At 40.0% G+C, this 18,577-nt stretch overlaps 1 protein-coding gene across 2 annotated transcripts in view; it reads left to right on the top strand.

Annotated features, from left to right (window-relative positions):
- The window catches only part of LOC132700497 (pituitary homeobox homolog Ptx1), an 87,513-nt gene that overhangs the window by 47,737 nt on the left and 21,199 nt on the right, over nt 1-18,577 (top strand). For both annotated transcript variants that reach the window (XM_060667854.1, XM_060667855.1), the window contains exon 4: nt 5,000-5,235. In XM_060667854.1, the coding sequence (XP_060523837.1) occupies nt 5,000-5,235 (236 nt within the window). The remainder of the gene's footprint in view (nt 1-4,999; nt 5,236-18,577) is intronic.

The following is an 18,577-nucleotide window of genomic DNA, read 5'->3' as shown; positions in this document are numbered from 1 at the left end:
CAATGGTAAATATTACGCAACATTATTACATAAATTGCGGGACTGCATACGTGTAAAACGTCGAGGAAAATTGACCAGAGGCGTGCGTCTTTTGCACGAGAATGCACCTGTCCGTACTGCTGGTGTTGCACAAGCTGCCATTTTAAAGTGTGGGTTCCAACAGATAAATCATCCTCCCTATAGCCCAGATATGGCCCCCAGCGACTATTGTTTGTTTGGACATTTGGAAAAGGACTTACGTGGACGGCGGTTTAACGACGAACTTGAGTTAAAAGAGCTCATTTTGCCGACAAACCAAAAGAATATTTTCTTAAAGGGATTGAGTTGTTAATAAAGAGATGTAATAAGTGTATTGAAGTTAAGGGGGATTATTTTGAAAAATAATGAAAAAATGTCACTCCTTCATATTCAGGCCGGGAAATTTTGGCGCTGCCCTCGTATATCTATTTTATGTATGGAGTGTGTTTATTTTTTTAAATGCAACGCTGCGAAGATTTCGCGTATTTTTGGGTTATTGTGAATAGCATTTCAGAGAAATGCACTTTGTCACTTTTGAGAATTGAGAATTTTTATTATGGATCCATACTGCTAAAACATAGCATACAGGGCGGTCGCAAATTAAAAAACTCTTTTTTTTTAAATAGAACACCTCGTATTTAGCACTTTTATTGCGTGTCGTTTTCTATATACCGGGTGCTTGAAATTCGGCTCTCACCGTTAGGATCTCGGTAACGGCACAGAGATACAGGGCGACTTAAATTGGAAATGGAAAAGTTGTTTTCTCTTAAAAACTACTCCAAATTAACGACAAAAATTGCTCAAAATCAAGCCAATAATTAGAATTTTAAAAAATATTCACGTCGTATTTATTGAAAAAAAAAGTTATCGTAATTGGACCGCCCTGTAGGACGCTAATTGTCACTGAAAAGTTCCACGAGAGGTAGATTGTCCTGTATACGCGTTGATATCGCCGCGTCCTTAATAAACAGACGCTGGTAAACACGCAGATACCTTTGGGGCGGCGGATCCCGCCCCCATCGATCATGTTCCCGCTGACAGGACGCACTATTGGCGTTTTTACCGACATCTTCACCTGTCAGATAGCGAAGTACGATCGGCCAGCGCGTTAGTCGACGAGTTTCGCGAGATCCCGCGACGTCATTATCGCGCTAGTCGACTGGGCGTACCGCAGGGTATCGATTTCTGCCGATAAGGCGCGGAAAGTGATACGGTAATTGATATAACCAACGATCTCTACCGAGTTCTGGTCTAGATGGGCAAACTGATTCCAATCAAGTGATTTAAATCAAACTCAAAAAGGACAACGTAAAAATCTCAAAAATCAGGTGTCTACAGGTTGAAATGCAGCTCATGTCCTAAAATTTATATTTGACAAACAGGTAGATCCTTCAAGAAACCCATTAACGAACATAAAAGATCGTTTAAAAACAATAGTCTAGATTCTAATTATGCTACACACTTAAACACAGAAAAACACATTTTTGACGACATTTTTGAGATTAGCAATGTGAGCCATTTAAATGTATTGCTTAACGATCAATTAGAATCAATCTGAACTTTTAGTTCTCATTTATTTTGTACCGCAAGGTTCCGTCCTTGGACCTATATTATTCTTAATTTGTATTTCTGATATTTATACATCCGTCGAATATTTGAATTTGCCGATGACACTCAGCTATTTTACTCGTTCGATCCCAAATTATTTGATATTGCTTCGATTTCTCTATCTAATAATAGTTCTTATTGCTGCTCCTATATCCGCTTCTGAATTTCTTATAAAATTGTAAACAGTCAAAACAATTTGTTTAGTTTTTATTTGCTGAGGTAGTTCGTCTTCTAAATCGCACTGTATTGTACTGTACTTAATGCAGAATAAACATCTGGGGGATGGATTATACCACGGTCCTGCAGAAGTCTGCGGTTAAAGTACTGTAAAATACTAAAATATCAAAGCACTATATTGTTGGTCGTACTATATACAATACTATACTAGAGTGTCCGCCAATCATTTACATTGTAGTACTACCACTGCTATATATTTACCATTTAAATTACCGGCAACAACGCGGTAAAGCGCGCCATAAACGCGACGCGAACAGAGTACGCCCGAGCCACTCGTGGCGTTCTTTTCTTGTTGCCCGATCGCAAAGCGAACGTCAGTTTTATATGGCAGCGAACATTCACACCGACCGATTAATTTCAGTTAAACATAAAGCTTTATAATCCCCAGGACGTCTCGGGAAGACTATTTCAAGCGGGACGGAAATAACGTCTCACCGTCTAGGATTAGCTGTAACGACAGGCCTCAGACACACGTTAAGGGCGACCATGCACCCCCGATTTTCCTGCGAATCGAGTTTGTTGAGAAATTTGTGAAGAATGCGCAATATCGAACTCATTTGGGTTAATGTTCAGATGTGTTCGTGAAGAAATTGAAACGAGAGGATATGGAAGGAAGGAAAAATGCGGGAGATATTGGTGTGTGCGATAATTACGGAGGGCTAGTATTAAAAAATGCAAAAAACAAGCACCTGGGCCAGGAAATATAAAAATGGAGTTGTTGAAATATGATTTGAAAAAGGAGAAGAAATTCCTAGAGAATGAAGTGGTTATACATGTCTTCCGCATATAAAAAAGGAAATAAGCTGTCAACTAACAATTATGAAAAAAAAACCAACACGTGGGTGATTTAAGCGAAAAACAATCAGGTTCCGGAAAATCCCTTTTCAAAAGACAAATTACGGGGCTAGACTTCTATCCGTCTGCCAAATCTGAAGTCGACAGCTGCAAATTTGAGACACCTGTTAATTTTTTAATATCTTGAACACCCTGTACAACAGAAGAAAACCTTAAAAACAAAAATTTTAGCTGTTTATGCTGGCTATATCGTCATGTAAAACGAACTGATATCCGAAGCACAGTCTTTCAATTATAGTCAATTTTCAATAATGGGGCGGCCCATTTTTCAGTTTTTTTCAATTTGTAAATTTTTGAAAAACTTTCACTAACAAAATTTTATGGAGCCGAATCTTCTGCGCATACATACGGGCATGCAGTGTTGCCAAGCGTTGCCCTTTTTCCCCGAACATCGGGGAGGCAGTTTTAATCGGGAAAAACGCTGCGATCGGCATGTGGGGGCGGGGGGGCTCGAAAACGTGCACGCGCGGAACGGAAAAGAAGGAAAAATAATTGCGCGGAATCTTCCGATCGGCTTTGCCGGCACTTTTCCGGGCTTAACGACCCGAATTTTTAATCAGTTTCTCAAACAAGCGAGGCTTTAGACGCGGCGGAGCTTGGGGGGGGTGGGGAGAACCCCGCCATTTTTCGTCGTGCTTTTTAAAAGCTCCGCTCAATTTTTCGGTTTATTTAAGTGCGGAAACCCCCGGCTGGGATTACGTCTTGATACGATGTACGCTCGTGATGATTGAAATCAGGTGGAAATCCGGTGGGATGGGCGGGCGAAGCGCCCTACGGTAGAGGGGGAAGACGGGGGTTTTCATCGGATATTGATGTAGTACTTTTCTTAGCGCTAGCGCTCAATTTTTACCGTTGCCTTTTCATAGATATAAGAAAGAAATATTTCCAATGCTTCAAACACCTTAACCCTTAAACCTTAATAATATTAATAAATAGTGTTTATTAATTATTATTTATTATTTGGCACACTTTTAATTTTACTTTTTTACTAAAATCGAAGAAAAAACAATTTGCTTTCACGAACTGCACTGTGTTATCATTAATGGCAATGGTGACAGAGTACTTCTGTATTTTAAAAAATCAGTAAGGACTCTTCTAAATTTAGGTTACACTCACAAAGTTGTCAAATACTTTTTAAATCAAAAAATTTACCGTTTGCATTTAAGAAGAAGAATCACTACACTGCCGTGGCTTTTGATAATAGTCTGCTCAAAAATATAAAATCTTTAACTCCTCTAAAGCGGTCGGGGTCTACTACGTCAAACCCTGCACTGTCCAGCAGTACCGAAGTATTTAAATCGGCACTTTCTACTTATATCCCATTTGTCATAAACTTAAGCCGACCGCGCCACACAAAAACTTAGTTTCCTATTTAAAAACAAAAGTGTAAATTCGGGCACATTTCACAAAATTTACATTTTTTTTTACAAAATTTGGTGAAAAAAGTGTTTTTAAAGTTCCAAAATTAACTTACGTTTTTTTTTTTCACGATTTTTCGAATAAATCTCTGCGAATTCCGTAAGAACTTTTCATACTTTTCATTTAAAACAAAAATTAGTAAAAATAAATCCACATCTGGAAAATAAAGGAGACGTTGCGACTGCTGCCTATTGGGCTCGAAGGAAATGTGCCAGTTTTTCTTTTGGCTTTAGACCGCGTAATTGGATAAACAGAAACTTGTGACACATAACCTCACATTTCTCTTACGTTTAACTTGCCCAGAACAATTTTAACATTTTTAGATTGTTAATATACCTTTGTTTTACTAAAATCGAAAAGAAAACGGGCATCTTTATCTGACCGCATAGAGTCTCGGGCGTTAAACGCAGCTTATTTTTGATTCTCCGGGATTTGGCCGGTGGCTTATCGCTAATTTATCGCTACACAAATGTCGACGTAAATCCGGAGGATTTAAAAACAGACTGTCGCACGAGCCGGGAGACTATTTACCGGACTGTTTTGTCACGCCTTTGAACTCTTTGACGACATGGTTATCGAAGTAAGGACACGGCCGTTAGTTTTAGTGGGCAATATTTCATCGCTATGTTGCCGACATAACCTCCGAATTTGCTTCAAAATACCAAAAGTCGTTTTGGTTAATTTTATTAATTGTTTAAGTTTTATTATAACGTATAACATTTTATTTATTTTTCTATTTTTATTTATTTATTACATTTATGCGGAAGTCTTAGCTCTTATAACAGTTTTTGTTAAATTAATTAAAAAATAAAATAAATTAATTAATTAATATTCTACATGTCTCTTCCTTGTTCCGTTTCAGCCAGTCGTTCGCTGTCGGACACGATCAAAACCGAATCGGGAGTGGGGGTCGAGTCCGGCGAGCCCGACGACGGCAAAAACGACAAAAAGACGAAACGTCAGAGACGTCAGAGGACGCACTTCACCAGTCAGCAGCTGCAAGAGCTCGAAGCAACGTTTGCGAGGAATCGTTACCCTGACATGAGCACGCGGGAGGAGATAGCGATGTGGACCAACTTGACCGAAGCGAGAGTCAGGGTAAATAGTCCTTTTTTTATTTTACAAAATGGCGGCTCGATTTTAGACGACCAAGTCCAAAGGAGACCTTAAATATCTAGATTCGTTTCCACCGTCCATTTCCCTAAGTCTCCAATTGCTTGTCTGTTCTCTGTTCTATGATGTCTGTTCTCTGTTGACGCGGCATTAAACGGCCATAACTTTCGAATGGTTCTACCCACGCCGTTCAGATTTGGCTACTTTTAAACAGTCCGTGGGACACATGGGCCACTAAAAAATGGCCGCGATCGGACCTCGGCGACTATCTTTTTTTCGCGATTTTCTAGTACAACGTTACTAAACGCGATAAGTGCCCCAAACTTGTATATCGCCTCTACTTTATGGGTATATTCATCATTTTTTTCATGTAGATTCACCTACTTGAACATTCCGTAAAAGGATTATGAGACACAGAATTTACCTAATAAAAAAAATTAAACTGCATTTTTATTAGAATAATATTTTTTTTATTGCCGATAAAGTTGATTTAATACCGCCAACAAGTTTTTCAGCGAATTTTAGAACTTAGTGAACCTGGCTTTGCATTAATTTGTTCACTATATCGCGAGACTACTGTATTAGCTTTAGCTAAACCTCTTTTAAATATCTTTGATAATGTCTATAACCTTCACAATGGAGTTTCGGAAGAATTAAAATACTTAAGGTTAAACTTATTCAAGAATCTCATTAGAAAGTTTGTTTTTTTTGTTATGTTTGTAATTAGTTTTTTGATGTTTATAATGATACACGATTTTCAAGTGCCTAGAGGAATGAACTTGAACTTTTATTTTTTTATTATGGTTTTATATTTTAAGAAAAAAATCGGGAGACAAAGTATGGAAGGTCGTAATTAGTTTTTGGATGTAATTGCGCTTCAAAACCCAAGACGGTATACTTTGGGACGCACTATACGTCTTCATTTCAACTTTCTCGAGTGCGGATAAACACTGAAGTCATATATCACCACCGGACGAACCAGCAGGCACGAAAAAAAAAAAAAGAAACTATTCAACTATCCATGCGTTTGTTTGTACAGGTACTTCTCTGGGGAGCGGCGACTTTCAAACGCTCGCGACACTCGTAAACACGGGTTTCGGATAACCGTCGGCGACGGTGGTTGTTCACCCTCACGAGATAACAAAAAAAAAATGGATACAATCGCTCCTTTATGTCTCATCGAGACGAAGCTGACAATTTCTAGGTTAGGTTCGGGGTCTGTGCACCCATAGTTCCTGTCTATTTCGACACGAGGAAGTATTTCCAACCGCGGGCAGCGCCCCCTTTTGCTGCGCCAAAACGGTTTATTTGCGAATGGACTATACACCGATATTGACGATTGTTTACCCCGTTCTGGAATTTTCAGTACTTTTCTTATAATTTGCGGTTATCGTATGCTTACAGGTTTCTTCTCGAGACGTACAGGGTGTTTTTAGAATAAATTCTCGAAGAAAATGAAAAAAGCGACAGTAGATGTATAGTGCCGATATAAGCAACAGAAACCGTACATAACCTCAATTTCCTAACCCCCCCGCAGCGGGGGCCCCCCGCGCGTGGCGTCCTAGTGTCCCCCCTGTCTACCAGAGTGCGCTCCGCCCCCCACCCAGCTTGTGTAGTGTCCTGTTTTGCCCCGGTTCCGCCCGTCGCTGCTAGATGTCGCCAGCTTGTGTAGCGTCCTGTTTTGCCCCGGTTCCGCCCGTCGCTGCTAGATGTCGCGCGCTCCGACCGTCGTAGGCCCCCCCGGTAGAGGGCGGTGACGGTGCGGCGCGGAGACGGTGTGGCGCGGTGACGCGGTGGATCGGGTCGTCGGTAAACAAGTCGAGTGACTTATACAGAGTGTCTCAATAATCACGGTTTAATAAAAGAAAAACTATAGATACAATAGTAAATATTTATTAGCTCATATGTAGACAACGTAATGCTTCGTACAAGCGGTGTTTCTGGTCCATGAGATTTTCTACTTCATCGCGGTCGAGGATAATTTCGTCGCCATGATCCTGTTTCAGTATCAACTCACAGCTCTCTTCTTCGTTCGAATAGGTCACCTCGATACTGCTCCCGATGTAGACTGTTATGTCGTTCCAGAACATGATTTCTCCCACCTCGTCCTCCAGAAAGAACAAAAAATCCCAAAAATCCTGGACTTGAAAATCTATGTGCTTGTTCTTGAAGATGAAACGGACACCTGAATTCTTTATTTCGAAAATCGTGTTTTCATCGATAGTGACCACTTTGTTACACATTGTGACAAACAGACTGACTTCGGTATCAAATTCAAATGTACTTATATATCAACAACCCCCCACTATCGGTGTAATTAAGAGAGATATTTACATTTAGTCAATTTGAATAAGCATTTTGTCAAAAGAAGCAAACAAGCGCACGTAGTTACATATAGCGGGATTAAAATAGTTTTTCGACCTGCCGAGATGTTGTATTCGTTACCGCAAATGTCGTTAACGCCGCCGCTGGTGTTATTGGAATTCTTGATAGCGATCGTTTGCCATTCGCCGTGGTCTTCGTAGCTCCGGTTCGCGAAAACGAAACGTACCTTGTAATTTAAATACGGCTTATCTGCGGTAGTGTTATTCGACAATGTCTCGCTAAAAGTTTGTAGCTTGTCGATTCCGTTGACCTGAGCGAGTTGCATACGCGTCCACGTATCGGGCCAAATGCACCGATTATTATGATTTTTGAAACAAACGAACGCTTCAATCACATCCTTAGGTTTATGTATATAGAAAACGTTTTGTACCACAGCCGACAACAAAACAAAGTGAGCACTTAACAAAACCATGTTTCTAGCCCGAATGAATCTATCCTAGATCTCGGTAACTGCTTTTATAACACTCAAACAATAATGACATTTATTCTGGGGAGGTGCCGGGCCGTCGATATGCATTTTGCTGTCCGGTCTGTTATAGTGAACAAAGCAGGGCAAATGAGTTTGCAATTCAAAATTGTTGCGATGTCGTACTGGTAACTTATGCCACATATTTAACAAATCGTGCGGTCTCACATGCTCCAAGAAATGTTGCACAGGAATCAATTCAAGTTGTTCGGTATCCAAGCTTCTAAAATCGTCGAAGAAAACTAACTTCTTATTCATTGTTGTGAAAGATCGATAACTTTCTTAACAAATCCCTAATTTGTTTAAAGACACTCTCTGTGGGACAATTAATTGCGACAAGACTCAAGTCTATTTCACCGACTCTCGTTAATTTATTCAAAAATTCGTTGTATTCGTAATACGTTTTCTCTTTGAAAAAATACAAATGTCCGTTGGTGTATCGAAACGCGCCCGACAAATCGTCGGGCAGACCCGGAAACAGTTCCGTAGTAAAACCGTGTTCACTCGCACTCAAAGAACACTCGTCTATTTCTGCATAGTAGCGTTTACCGTAAAATATATACGTTCGACCGCCATACGTATTAAAAATAGCGTTCACTGTTTTACCCGCAGGCACACCCAGTCGCTGGACGCTTTGTCGGTCGCCCACTACCGTGAAACTCGGGAAGTGAAGTAAATAAAACGAATCACCGGTGACTACCAAAAGTTGTCCGTTGGGTCTCTGGTAGATATGCGAAATAGGAGCGTAAATAGGGACATAATCTGATATCATTTTAGGTTCCATGTAGACTTTATCACCTAATCTTATTATCCAAACCCATTTGTCGTAAAATAGATACATATGATGGTTAGACGTAACCAAAAATATGGATGGATTTACGTGACACAAATCTGGTACTTTTGTTTCGTTTTTCCCTATCGGAGGTTTCGTAGTTGTGGTAGTAGTGGTAGTTGATGTTGTTGTGGTCGGAGTTGTTACGCGGACGGTGGTTGTGGTTTTTTTACCATATAAACGTTGAAGACCTGCAACATCGTCGTATGACAATGTCTTAGAATTTAAGCTATACCAAGGGTACATAATGGCATTGCGATCGTTACTGTGCGCCAAACCCAACGTATGTCCAATTTCGTGGAACAACACAGTAAACAAGCTCGTTTTTCCTCCGGGCGCAGGCACTTCTAAACCGTAGTACCAATCTTCGGATTTATCCAAATGAACTTCCACGCACTCTTGTTGTTGATTTGGAAAAAATGCATGTCCTAATATGTTACCCCTTCCGTCAAAAGCAAAAGGACAGGATTCGTTCCCTTTACATCTTATGCTTTGTCTGTGGGTAGTATATTTGTCAGACATCAAAATCATTATATCCGGCTCTGAATAATTTAAGAAAAAATTTAAATTTGATTCATCACTCCATATTTTAAAAACCTCGGTTGCCAGCACTTTTAACTCTTGATAGTGACTGGGCGGTACTTGAATATACCAATTTAAATCCGTTTTCTGCCATCGCGAAACAGTCGTGAAGGCATTTTCTATTACACCACATCGGGGTTTATTTATTAGTTCGACGGTTTCGTTATTAAGAGTACCATCCACCGGTAAATTATAGAAATCCTGAAAATCCATTAGGGCACGTTGCAAACTCGACGCATTGATCTGCGTTAAAGATTCGTTGTCGTTAGGTGAAAGGAATCCGAATTTTTGTAAATATTCAATCACACCTTCCTCGGGCAGCGCGGCGACTATCGTCGACACGTCCGAACAGGTAGTAAAGACAGCGTAGCATAGCAACAAGACTCTCATCTCGTTCAAGGTCAGTAAAATACTAAAATGTATTCGGTTCCTAGCTAATCTTTTATAGGTAAAATAACAAAGAGAAGTGATGAACCAAACGCTTTTAGTCGCTATTTTGCGTGAGATGACGCAGAATATTACTCGAGAAATGGAACGAAAAAAGAATTATACTTCAATAGATTACAGTTTCGCAGTTTGTATTCATATCATAGCATTAGCGTGCTTTATTTTTACGTGTAAATGTATTATTAATTTTTTTGGATTGAAATAAAAAGTCTTATTTAAATAAAGAAAGTTTTATTTCATACAGGGATCCTTGAATACAACCAATTATATAAAAGGGCAGAATTTCTCAACGCGCACATGCGCAGTCTTCCTCCGGAGTGAAACATGCAATGGGCGTGATCCGGTTGAAATTTCGGCGGATTCAACCAATTATCATCATCGAATTTCTCCACGTTAATGACTCTGCATGCGACATCCTCCTGATCCATTTTCGACATTAAAAATTCCATTTTTGATCTTCCTCTCACGTATATCAAGTCAGCATTTTCTATCAGTAGTCCGATCAACGTATCAATGTCGGAATATTGAACAAAACCAGAACTGTATTTGAGACCGTGATGATATTGTTCGAGCCAGCGTACCGTTCTTTTTTCTGCACCGGTCAACGTGCAATATTCACGCGGCGGTTTCAAAACGTAATGACTAATTTGACATCCATTGTAGACAGCCATTTCTTTAACGACAAATCCATCTTCTAACTGGAAGCCTTGAATATCTACCGCAACGATGCGCATTTTTAATATGACTGGTTAAGATTAGGTTCCTCCGGCGGTATTTATGTTAGATTTCGAACAATCTCGCTGAGCGGTAGTTGTTCCACGATACAATCGTGAATGATGATGCAATAGGCACGTGTATTCGCGGGAAATCCCTTTTTTGCTTCGATGTCTAACTTTACGTCGACAGTGCTGGATTTTACACTGTCGTTTCTTCGAGAACAGTCAATGACGAAAATCGCGCAGTTTTTGAAAGCCATATAGTCAAGCAACGCAGTTTTTTCCTCACATCCCTTATAACTGGGGTAGAAATCCGTGTAATTGTGATGCGCTTCCACGAAGTCATTCTTTTCAAAATCTAATCGTAAACGTTCGTGAGGGTAATATTCTCCGTTTAGTGTTAATCTTATATCCGTTACGTCGACGTGATCGAAAAGCGTCGCATTTTTCGCTTCGTTGTCTTTGCGATTTGTTTGAAAAGCGACTATTACGTATCGGGGGCTTTCGATAGCCGCGCACGTCTTGACAGACCAAATTTCTTTGGTAGAGCCCGCGGTTAGGGCAGGATATTCATGAAGTTCCCATCGTCTATAGGGTATCAATATGGGTTGATCTAATCTAATCGATTTCAGCAGAGCCAATTTGATTTCGTCGTTTGGAAATATGTGCTTGACCCTAAGATCGACACTATCAATTTTTAATTCCGCCGTTGTTTTAATTGCACTGGCCGCAACACCGCCCATTGGTTTAATTATCATACAATTTTTGTCATGTCTGGCTCTTACCAATCTTATGGTTTGTTTTCCACAAGTTATCATATTATAATCATTAAATATGTTTAAAAAGTGTCGTAACGGGATTCGCATGCTAAAATGTCCATTTTCTGTATCGTGAATCGCATTTTCAGGGAAATTCCAGCCGGAAATATCTAGATGCGATGAGTCATCTTTCGAGTAACATAGATAACCTCTAATCGTACTAACTATACCCGGATCACGCACGCTATCCACTTCTTTCCCATTCAGCTCGTACGATATAGTTTCAAAAAAAAATGCTCCTGCATTGTTTACAAATTGCACTTGGTCGGTTCCCGTGAGACGTTTCAGCGATCCCTTAATGCAAATAGCAGCGTCGTACATAAGCAGCCAGGCATCTCCTTGATTGATCGTGATCTCAATGGTGTCGTTGTTCAAAAAAGATTTCACAAAGGGATGATAGGTGCGGGTCTCCACGCGCTGGATAGATTCATCAAATTTTGGCTTTCTGTGTATGTCGAATATTTGATTCGATAACATCGTAGCCCAGTGATCGGAGAAATTGTTTGTTGCTCAATGTAAGACGACCTTTACGGATACGCCTCGGTTTTGTTACTAACCCTACCGTTTGGATGTTCGCTTTTTTATATTCACCAGCGTCTCCGATTGAGTTGAAAATCAACATTACGTTAATTTTTTAAGTTCCAATCTAATGATGATTTCTTCACCTCGGAAATTAACCAACTCAAAGTTTTGATCCAGAACCTGTAGGGTAATGTTGTAGATTTGTCGTTTGTTTACTGGCAAGTACGTTAGATATTTAGGAGTTTCGTCGATGGCGTACCCCGGATCGACGGACAAGGCAAACTCGTAAATTGTGTGCGAAGGTCTGTCGTTGTAGAACGCTCCAGACGTTATGTTACTATCTACATGTATCGTTCGCACTTTTATTATATCCACGGGTAAATCTGAGGAATGCATAATATTGGGCTCCAAAATTTTCTGTGAAAACCCCAATAATTTTCCGATACTGTCCGAGTGTTGTTTAAAGTTTACCCCGTATACGGGGCTGTAGATTTCACACTTTATCGTATTATTGTTGGGTTTGATTGATATCTCCTCTATTAACTTTGGGATCGTATTCTTCTCTTCCTTATTTTTTGGCAGATGTTCGTTAATGTAGGTTTCAATGTCGCTAATTTCATAGGACCCGGTCGGAATTTCAATTACGTTTTCTTTATTGTTACCATCGAAGTAGTAAAATTTATTCGAACCCTTATCTATGTTGGGAATGTTGTTGTAAGAGTGGAATCCAATCAGCGCTAAACCGTACTCTACATCTTCATCCAACTGCAGCGGATTGACAAAGTCGATGGATAATGTCGACGTGTTCCCTTTTAACGTAAATATGATCGACATGTTGACTGCTTATAGGTCCGCGATTTCAGTCCTTTTTATAGAGAAATTGCAAACACAAATGACCGCAATTGTATTGCGTAAACTTTTGATATCTATCGTGATTATAGTAGATATTGGCGCTGTTGCCGAAATATTTAACAAGTTCTGCGGGTGGTTTAAGGTTACCGAAACTGTCAAAATACTCAACATCGTTTCCCTTCCTCTTTTTGTATGCTACCCAGTGGGTTCCTCTATTTCGACGAACATCCAAATTTACGATTCCGCATTCTTGCGATCTGATTCGACGGGGTAAACTATCTCGCATAAAAACACCCCTGAAGTGAGGAATTTTTAATTTGCGCGCCAGAGATATTAAATCGACGTCGTATAGAGCCCTTCTGGGTAGCTTTATTGGGAGTTTTTTTGTTTCTTCAGATAAAGACCGAATCCGCCGCGCGGACTCTTTTTCAAGAATAGACCCGATCCCTTTTTTCCAATCTCTTCCATAGCTCGGTTATGGCGGTTGTCCTCTTCGAGTTTCTTTCGTGCGTTTTTCGCATCGATGACAGTTTTAGCGATAGCAGCGGCTCCGCCCGAGAGCGAACCTAAAGCCCCTAGCGCTCCTAATAACGGTAAAAGTGGTAAAATACCGCCCGATTTTGATTCGAACGGTATAATTCTAGGTACCCTAATTTTTTTACGTCCTCCCGCTTTTCTTACAGCGGCTCTGCCAGCTCGAAGCGCTTCCAGTGCCGATCTTCTAAGCATTTTAGGGTTATCGATATGAAACAATTGTTTCTTCTTTAATGCATTGCGAACCTTTTTCACGACACCCTGTCGAAACGAAACAGAGGGACGCCGTTGTTGACCCATACCGAGCTTACGTTTAGTTTTCATAGTCGCGGTGACAAAGAATGCGGCAGCTTTTTCACCAAACTTTGCGTCTTTAGATTTTACTCGCTGCCACGCACGCGTTTCCAATTCTTTATCCGCTTTATGACGTTCGTCTAACGATTTGTTTTGCGAATAGGCAATGTCGTGTACCTTACACGCAGCGTCCAAAGGATTCACCCCGCTATCGCCTCGGTTCAAGCGTTTTTCCAATTTTGTACCGGGACCGCAAAACTGGTAACCCGGAATGTGTACTTCAAAAGGTAACTTGTTAATAAGCGTGTTAACGAGACCACTTCCGGACGCGAAGCATAACATACTAATTAAAGGAAATTGCTTGTGTCGTATATATATACGAGGTGTCTCGAATAAACATTGTAGTCATGCGGGTGGTGCAGCAGAAACTCAAGCTCCCCATCGATAATTTAGATTTGGTTTGCGGAGATGGTTTCTTTAACAAAAGCAAACACGGTCAACTGCTACCCAATTCATTTAGGGCGGTGTTTTGCGGACCTAGCGGTTGCGGCAAAACCAACACCATGTTAGCGCTACTCTTTAACCCCAACGGGGCAAGTTTCGAAAATGTTTACGTCTACTCAAAGTCGTTGTATCAACCAAAATATCAACTGTTATCTCGCGTATTGAGCAATGTCAAAGGAGTTGGATATTATCCCTACAGTGAAAGAGACTCGATAATCGACCCCAGCGACGCGAAAGAGAATTCTCTGTTTATTTTCGACGACGTGGCGTGCGACAAGCAAGATAAAATTCGCGAGTATTTTTCGATGTGCCGACACAAGGCCATCGACGCTATTTATCTCTGTCAGACATACTCCAAGGTACCCAAGCAATTGATACGTGACAATTGCAATATTGTCGCGTTGTTTAAACAGGATGACATGAATTTACGTCACGTTTATGATGAACATGTCTCACCCGACGTTTCATACGACACGTTTAAACAAATTTGTTCCGAGTGCTGGAAAGAAAAGTACGGCTGTTTGATAATTGTCAAAGATTTCGACGTAAAAAACGGACGCTACCGCAAGGGTTTCGATAAATATATAAAAGTCGATATTTAATTGTCGATAGAAACAGTCATGAAGGCGACGTCCGCCGACATCGCCGACGCGGCGCTAAAAAAAAAAGTAAACGAGTTGTCTAGATCTATTCGAAAGAAGTATTTAACATTAAAATTGGGTAAGAGCGAAGAGGATGCGTCAATTCGGAAGCTTTTCAAACCCGTCAGCGAGCCGCTAGAACGTATAGCAAAAATAAAGCTATCACCGTCACCGGCAGAAATAAAAACTGAACGTCGAGGTGTCAAGCGGGAACACAAAAAGGAACCGAACGAAGAAACAAAAAATAAGGTTAACGTATCATTTTTGCCTATGGAAGAAATTCAGGAAACGCCGGATCCCAATAAGAGCGTTGAGATGCAAAATATCGATGAGGAGGAAGATGATGTGTTTGACACATCGAGCGTGGCCAACGCATCCCTTCAATCATACCTGGAACAATATCCAGAAATTTCCCATTCATATATTCAAAATTTATGGGTAAAATCGCCCGACACCGATATTGTTTACGGACCCGTTTACGACAAAATATCATCCAAATGGTTTCTCGGCAATAAATCGCTGGATTTTCATCAAGGATCTGGCGATATTATTGTAGACGGCGAGAGATATTCCGGTACCCGCGGCTTGTATAATTTGGTGTTTTTGAAAGATCCCATAGCATACACAAAAGACGATTTGGCACAATATAAAAAAATAATGGAGGCTACCCAGGTGCACAGGGACGCGATCGGACGTTTGAAAGGCGCATCGACTGTACCAAAATATACCAAGGTCATCCGACCCTTAATAAAATCTCAGTCGCGTTCGTACTCGTACAGCGGTCAAGGTTATAATATGCGTTATAATGACGCTCCTACTGAATATGTATACTGGGACGACGTCAATGAACTCGTAGAGCGTCTGAAATTACTAATCGCGTCGAAACACGCAGGCAACACGTCTCATGATAACGAAATAGTTTCAATCGTTGAAGAGCTAAAAGAATCAGGTTTTATACGTTAGTTTAACGATGAGTCTGGACAAGTTTGGACGTTCTAGCGCGCTGCGCTCTAAACGACCCTTCACTAATACTGTGATTAGAAGCGCCCTCGACTATATGCCAGACGGAAACGTCAATATGAACAATTTAAAAATTTGCAATGTCCAAACGCCTAGCGATGACGGTGACGTGGCTAACAAAAAATATGTGGATGAGACAAGTAATTTATTAAAAATTGCATTGAGAAAGATTATTGGACAGAAACTCGAAGCGTACACGAAAAGATTACAAATTGAAGACAAAACTAAATTCTCGCGTCTTGAAGAACAACTGAAAATGAGTAGCACTACACTCGAAAATGAAATTATGCAGTTTCGCGAAGTTTTCCACCAAAAGCTAAGCGAAATGAGCGCAAAGAAAGATTTGGAAAAGCACATGACAAAAGTCGCCGTTTTGTCACAGCAATTTCATGATATTGTAACCAAAATGGAGCGACTTACGAACGAAAATGAGAATATAATGAAGGTATTGAAACAAAGGGTTTTAAATCCTCCATCGCAACCGAACACACATTATGAATAAAGAGAAGGTACAACTGGTTCGAGAACTGCACAAGCCGGCACGCAGAAATTATGCTCGCCGCCGGACTATAATACGAGGGATGGATGACCTGTGGCAAGCGGATCTGGCCCAATTAGATCGCTACAGCAAACAAAACAGAAATTTTAAATTCGTGCTGGTTGTGATAGACTGTTTCTCAAAATATGTATGGTGTCGCCCGTTGAAAACCAAAACCGGGGTCGAAGTCGCCAAGGCGTTTTCCAAAATTCTCAAGGACGGACGGCACCCTCAAAACTTGCAAACGGATCTCGGTAAAGAATTTTACAACGACACGTTTCTGAAACTTGTGGATAAGCATAAAATTAACCACTATAGTACGTATAGCATAAAAAAGGCCTCAATTGTCGAACGGGTGATACGTACCCTCAAAGAGAAATTGTTTCGACATTTTTCTTTACGCGGGACGTACAAATGGATCGATGTGCTCGCCTCTATCGTTGATGAATACAATAACACAAAACATAGAACGACGGGTACGAAACCCATCGATGTGAGTAAGAGCAACGAAAAGAGAATTTTGAAAACCGCGTATAGTAGCATAAAAATATTCGGTCCTCGTAAACTTAAAGTCGGCGACATCGTTAGAATCAGCAAAGTCAAGCACGTTTTCAACAAAGGTTATACACCGAATTGGACCACGGAATTGTTTAAAATTGTTAAAGTACGGGTTACTAACCCCGTAACGTATTTGCTTCAAGATATGCAGGGTAAACCCATAATGGGCGGATTTTATGAAGAAGAATTGCAGAAGACAGTTAACCCGGACTTATATCTCGTCGAAAAGGTGTTGCGCAGACGAGGCAATATGGTTCTCGTGCGCTGGTTGGGATTGGATAAGTCGCACGATTCGTGGGTAGACAACGTAGACGTTTTGAAATAAATTTAGTCTCGATTTAGAAGTTCTGACATAAATACGTGTATATGATGGCTCAAGAGAAAATTGTGACATCCAACGAATTGTATAATTTATTGGAAAATTTCGAGTTGCAATTTCCTTCATCAGAAGTGCTCCCGTCCAGCTTCGTTCCTGTAGAGCAACAAACCAAAAAATCTGCGACCAAACGAAAACAAAGTGCGTCGGTCGTATCCCGCAAGAAGAAGAAGAAAACTACCACAAGTGAAGCGTTTGCAGCTCCAACGTCATCCGCTGATTGGCTCGAAGTGTTCACGGACGGTAGAGAAAAAAGTGTCATTTGTGAGGCATTCAATTTAAAAAGAAACTTGGCGTCTCAGTTGTCGGGATTAGAGTGCAATATCAACGAAATTGAAACACAAATTGCGCTTTTTAATACAGACTTGCAAGTGGCGCGGATGCAAGCTCAAGAGTGCAAAAGAAAACTAGAACAATTTAATAATTTAGCATTTAACGAAATTGTAAAATAGTAATAATGTATATAATAAATAAATTATACAATTACAAACTTCTGTGTAATTATTATGCGGTGTTGTGGTGGTGGTAAAAAAGAAAATAGCGTCTAAATATATACATGTTTATTCTTGTTGCAATACAATGGAATACAATCAATACATAAAAGTCTTATCTACAGTTACATATGTTATAATAAAACCACAGTATTAATAGTTCAATGGACTATCAGAAAAGCGTAACTTTTTTCCATATTTCCTCTCATCGTGAAGCATTAAATTACATTCATCTTCAGTTTCTACAGTGAACAAAACTTCTTCAAAGCAGCTTTGACACCAAAATTGTTTATCGTGATATACATCATTCAAATTATTTATATCCAGCTGTAAATGATAGTGATCCAATAAAAGTCTAAAATTTTTCTTTTTAAATTTTTTAACTACTTGAAATATAAAGTGACAAGATTTACAAACTAAAATTTCCGAATATTTTATCCTGTAATAACTGACCCATAAACAGTAAGCGGATTCTCCGTCAAAATCAATGGTTGGAGTTGCCAAAATGCTATTTCTGTAAGACGATCCAAATCTCTTATTCAACAGAATGAATTCTAAATTTAATAAAGAATTGCCATCAGACTGGAGCGCTAATTGTTTAAGGTACTTCCATCTATATTTCGAATAATATTTAAATATTAGTATCGTTAGTTTCCAAGGCAAAGGTGACTCAAGCAAAAAATCAGCACTACACCTAATATTTTCGCAAATTGTTATAATACAAAGGCTTTCTAATGTAAGTTGTTTGACC

Source organism: Cylas formicarius, unplaced genomic scaffold (genome assembly GCF_029955315.1).
Source record: "Cylas formicarius isolate icCylForm1 unplaced genomic scaffold, icCylForm1.1 PGA_scaffold_4__25_contigs__length_36172078, whole genome shotgun sequence".
NCBI classification, from domain to species: domain Eukaryota; kingdom Metazoa; phylum Arthropoda; class Insecta; order Coleoptera; family Brentidae; genus Cylas; species Cylas formicarius.
Note: the sequence above shows the minus strand (reverse complement) of the source record. Positions and strands in the feature narration are given on the sequence as shown.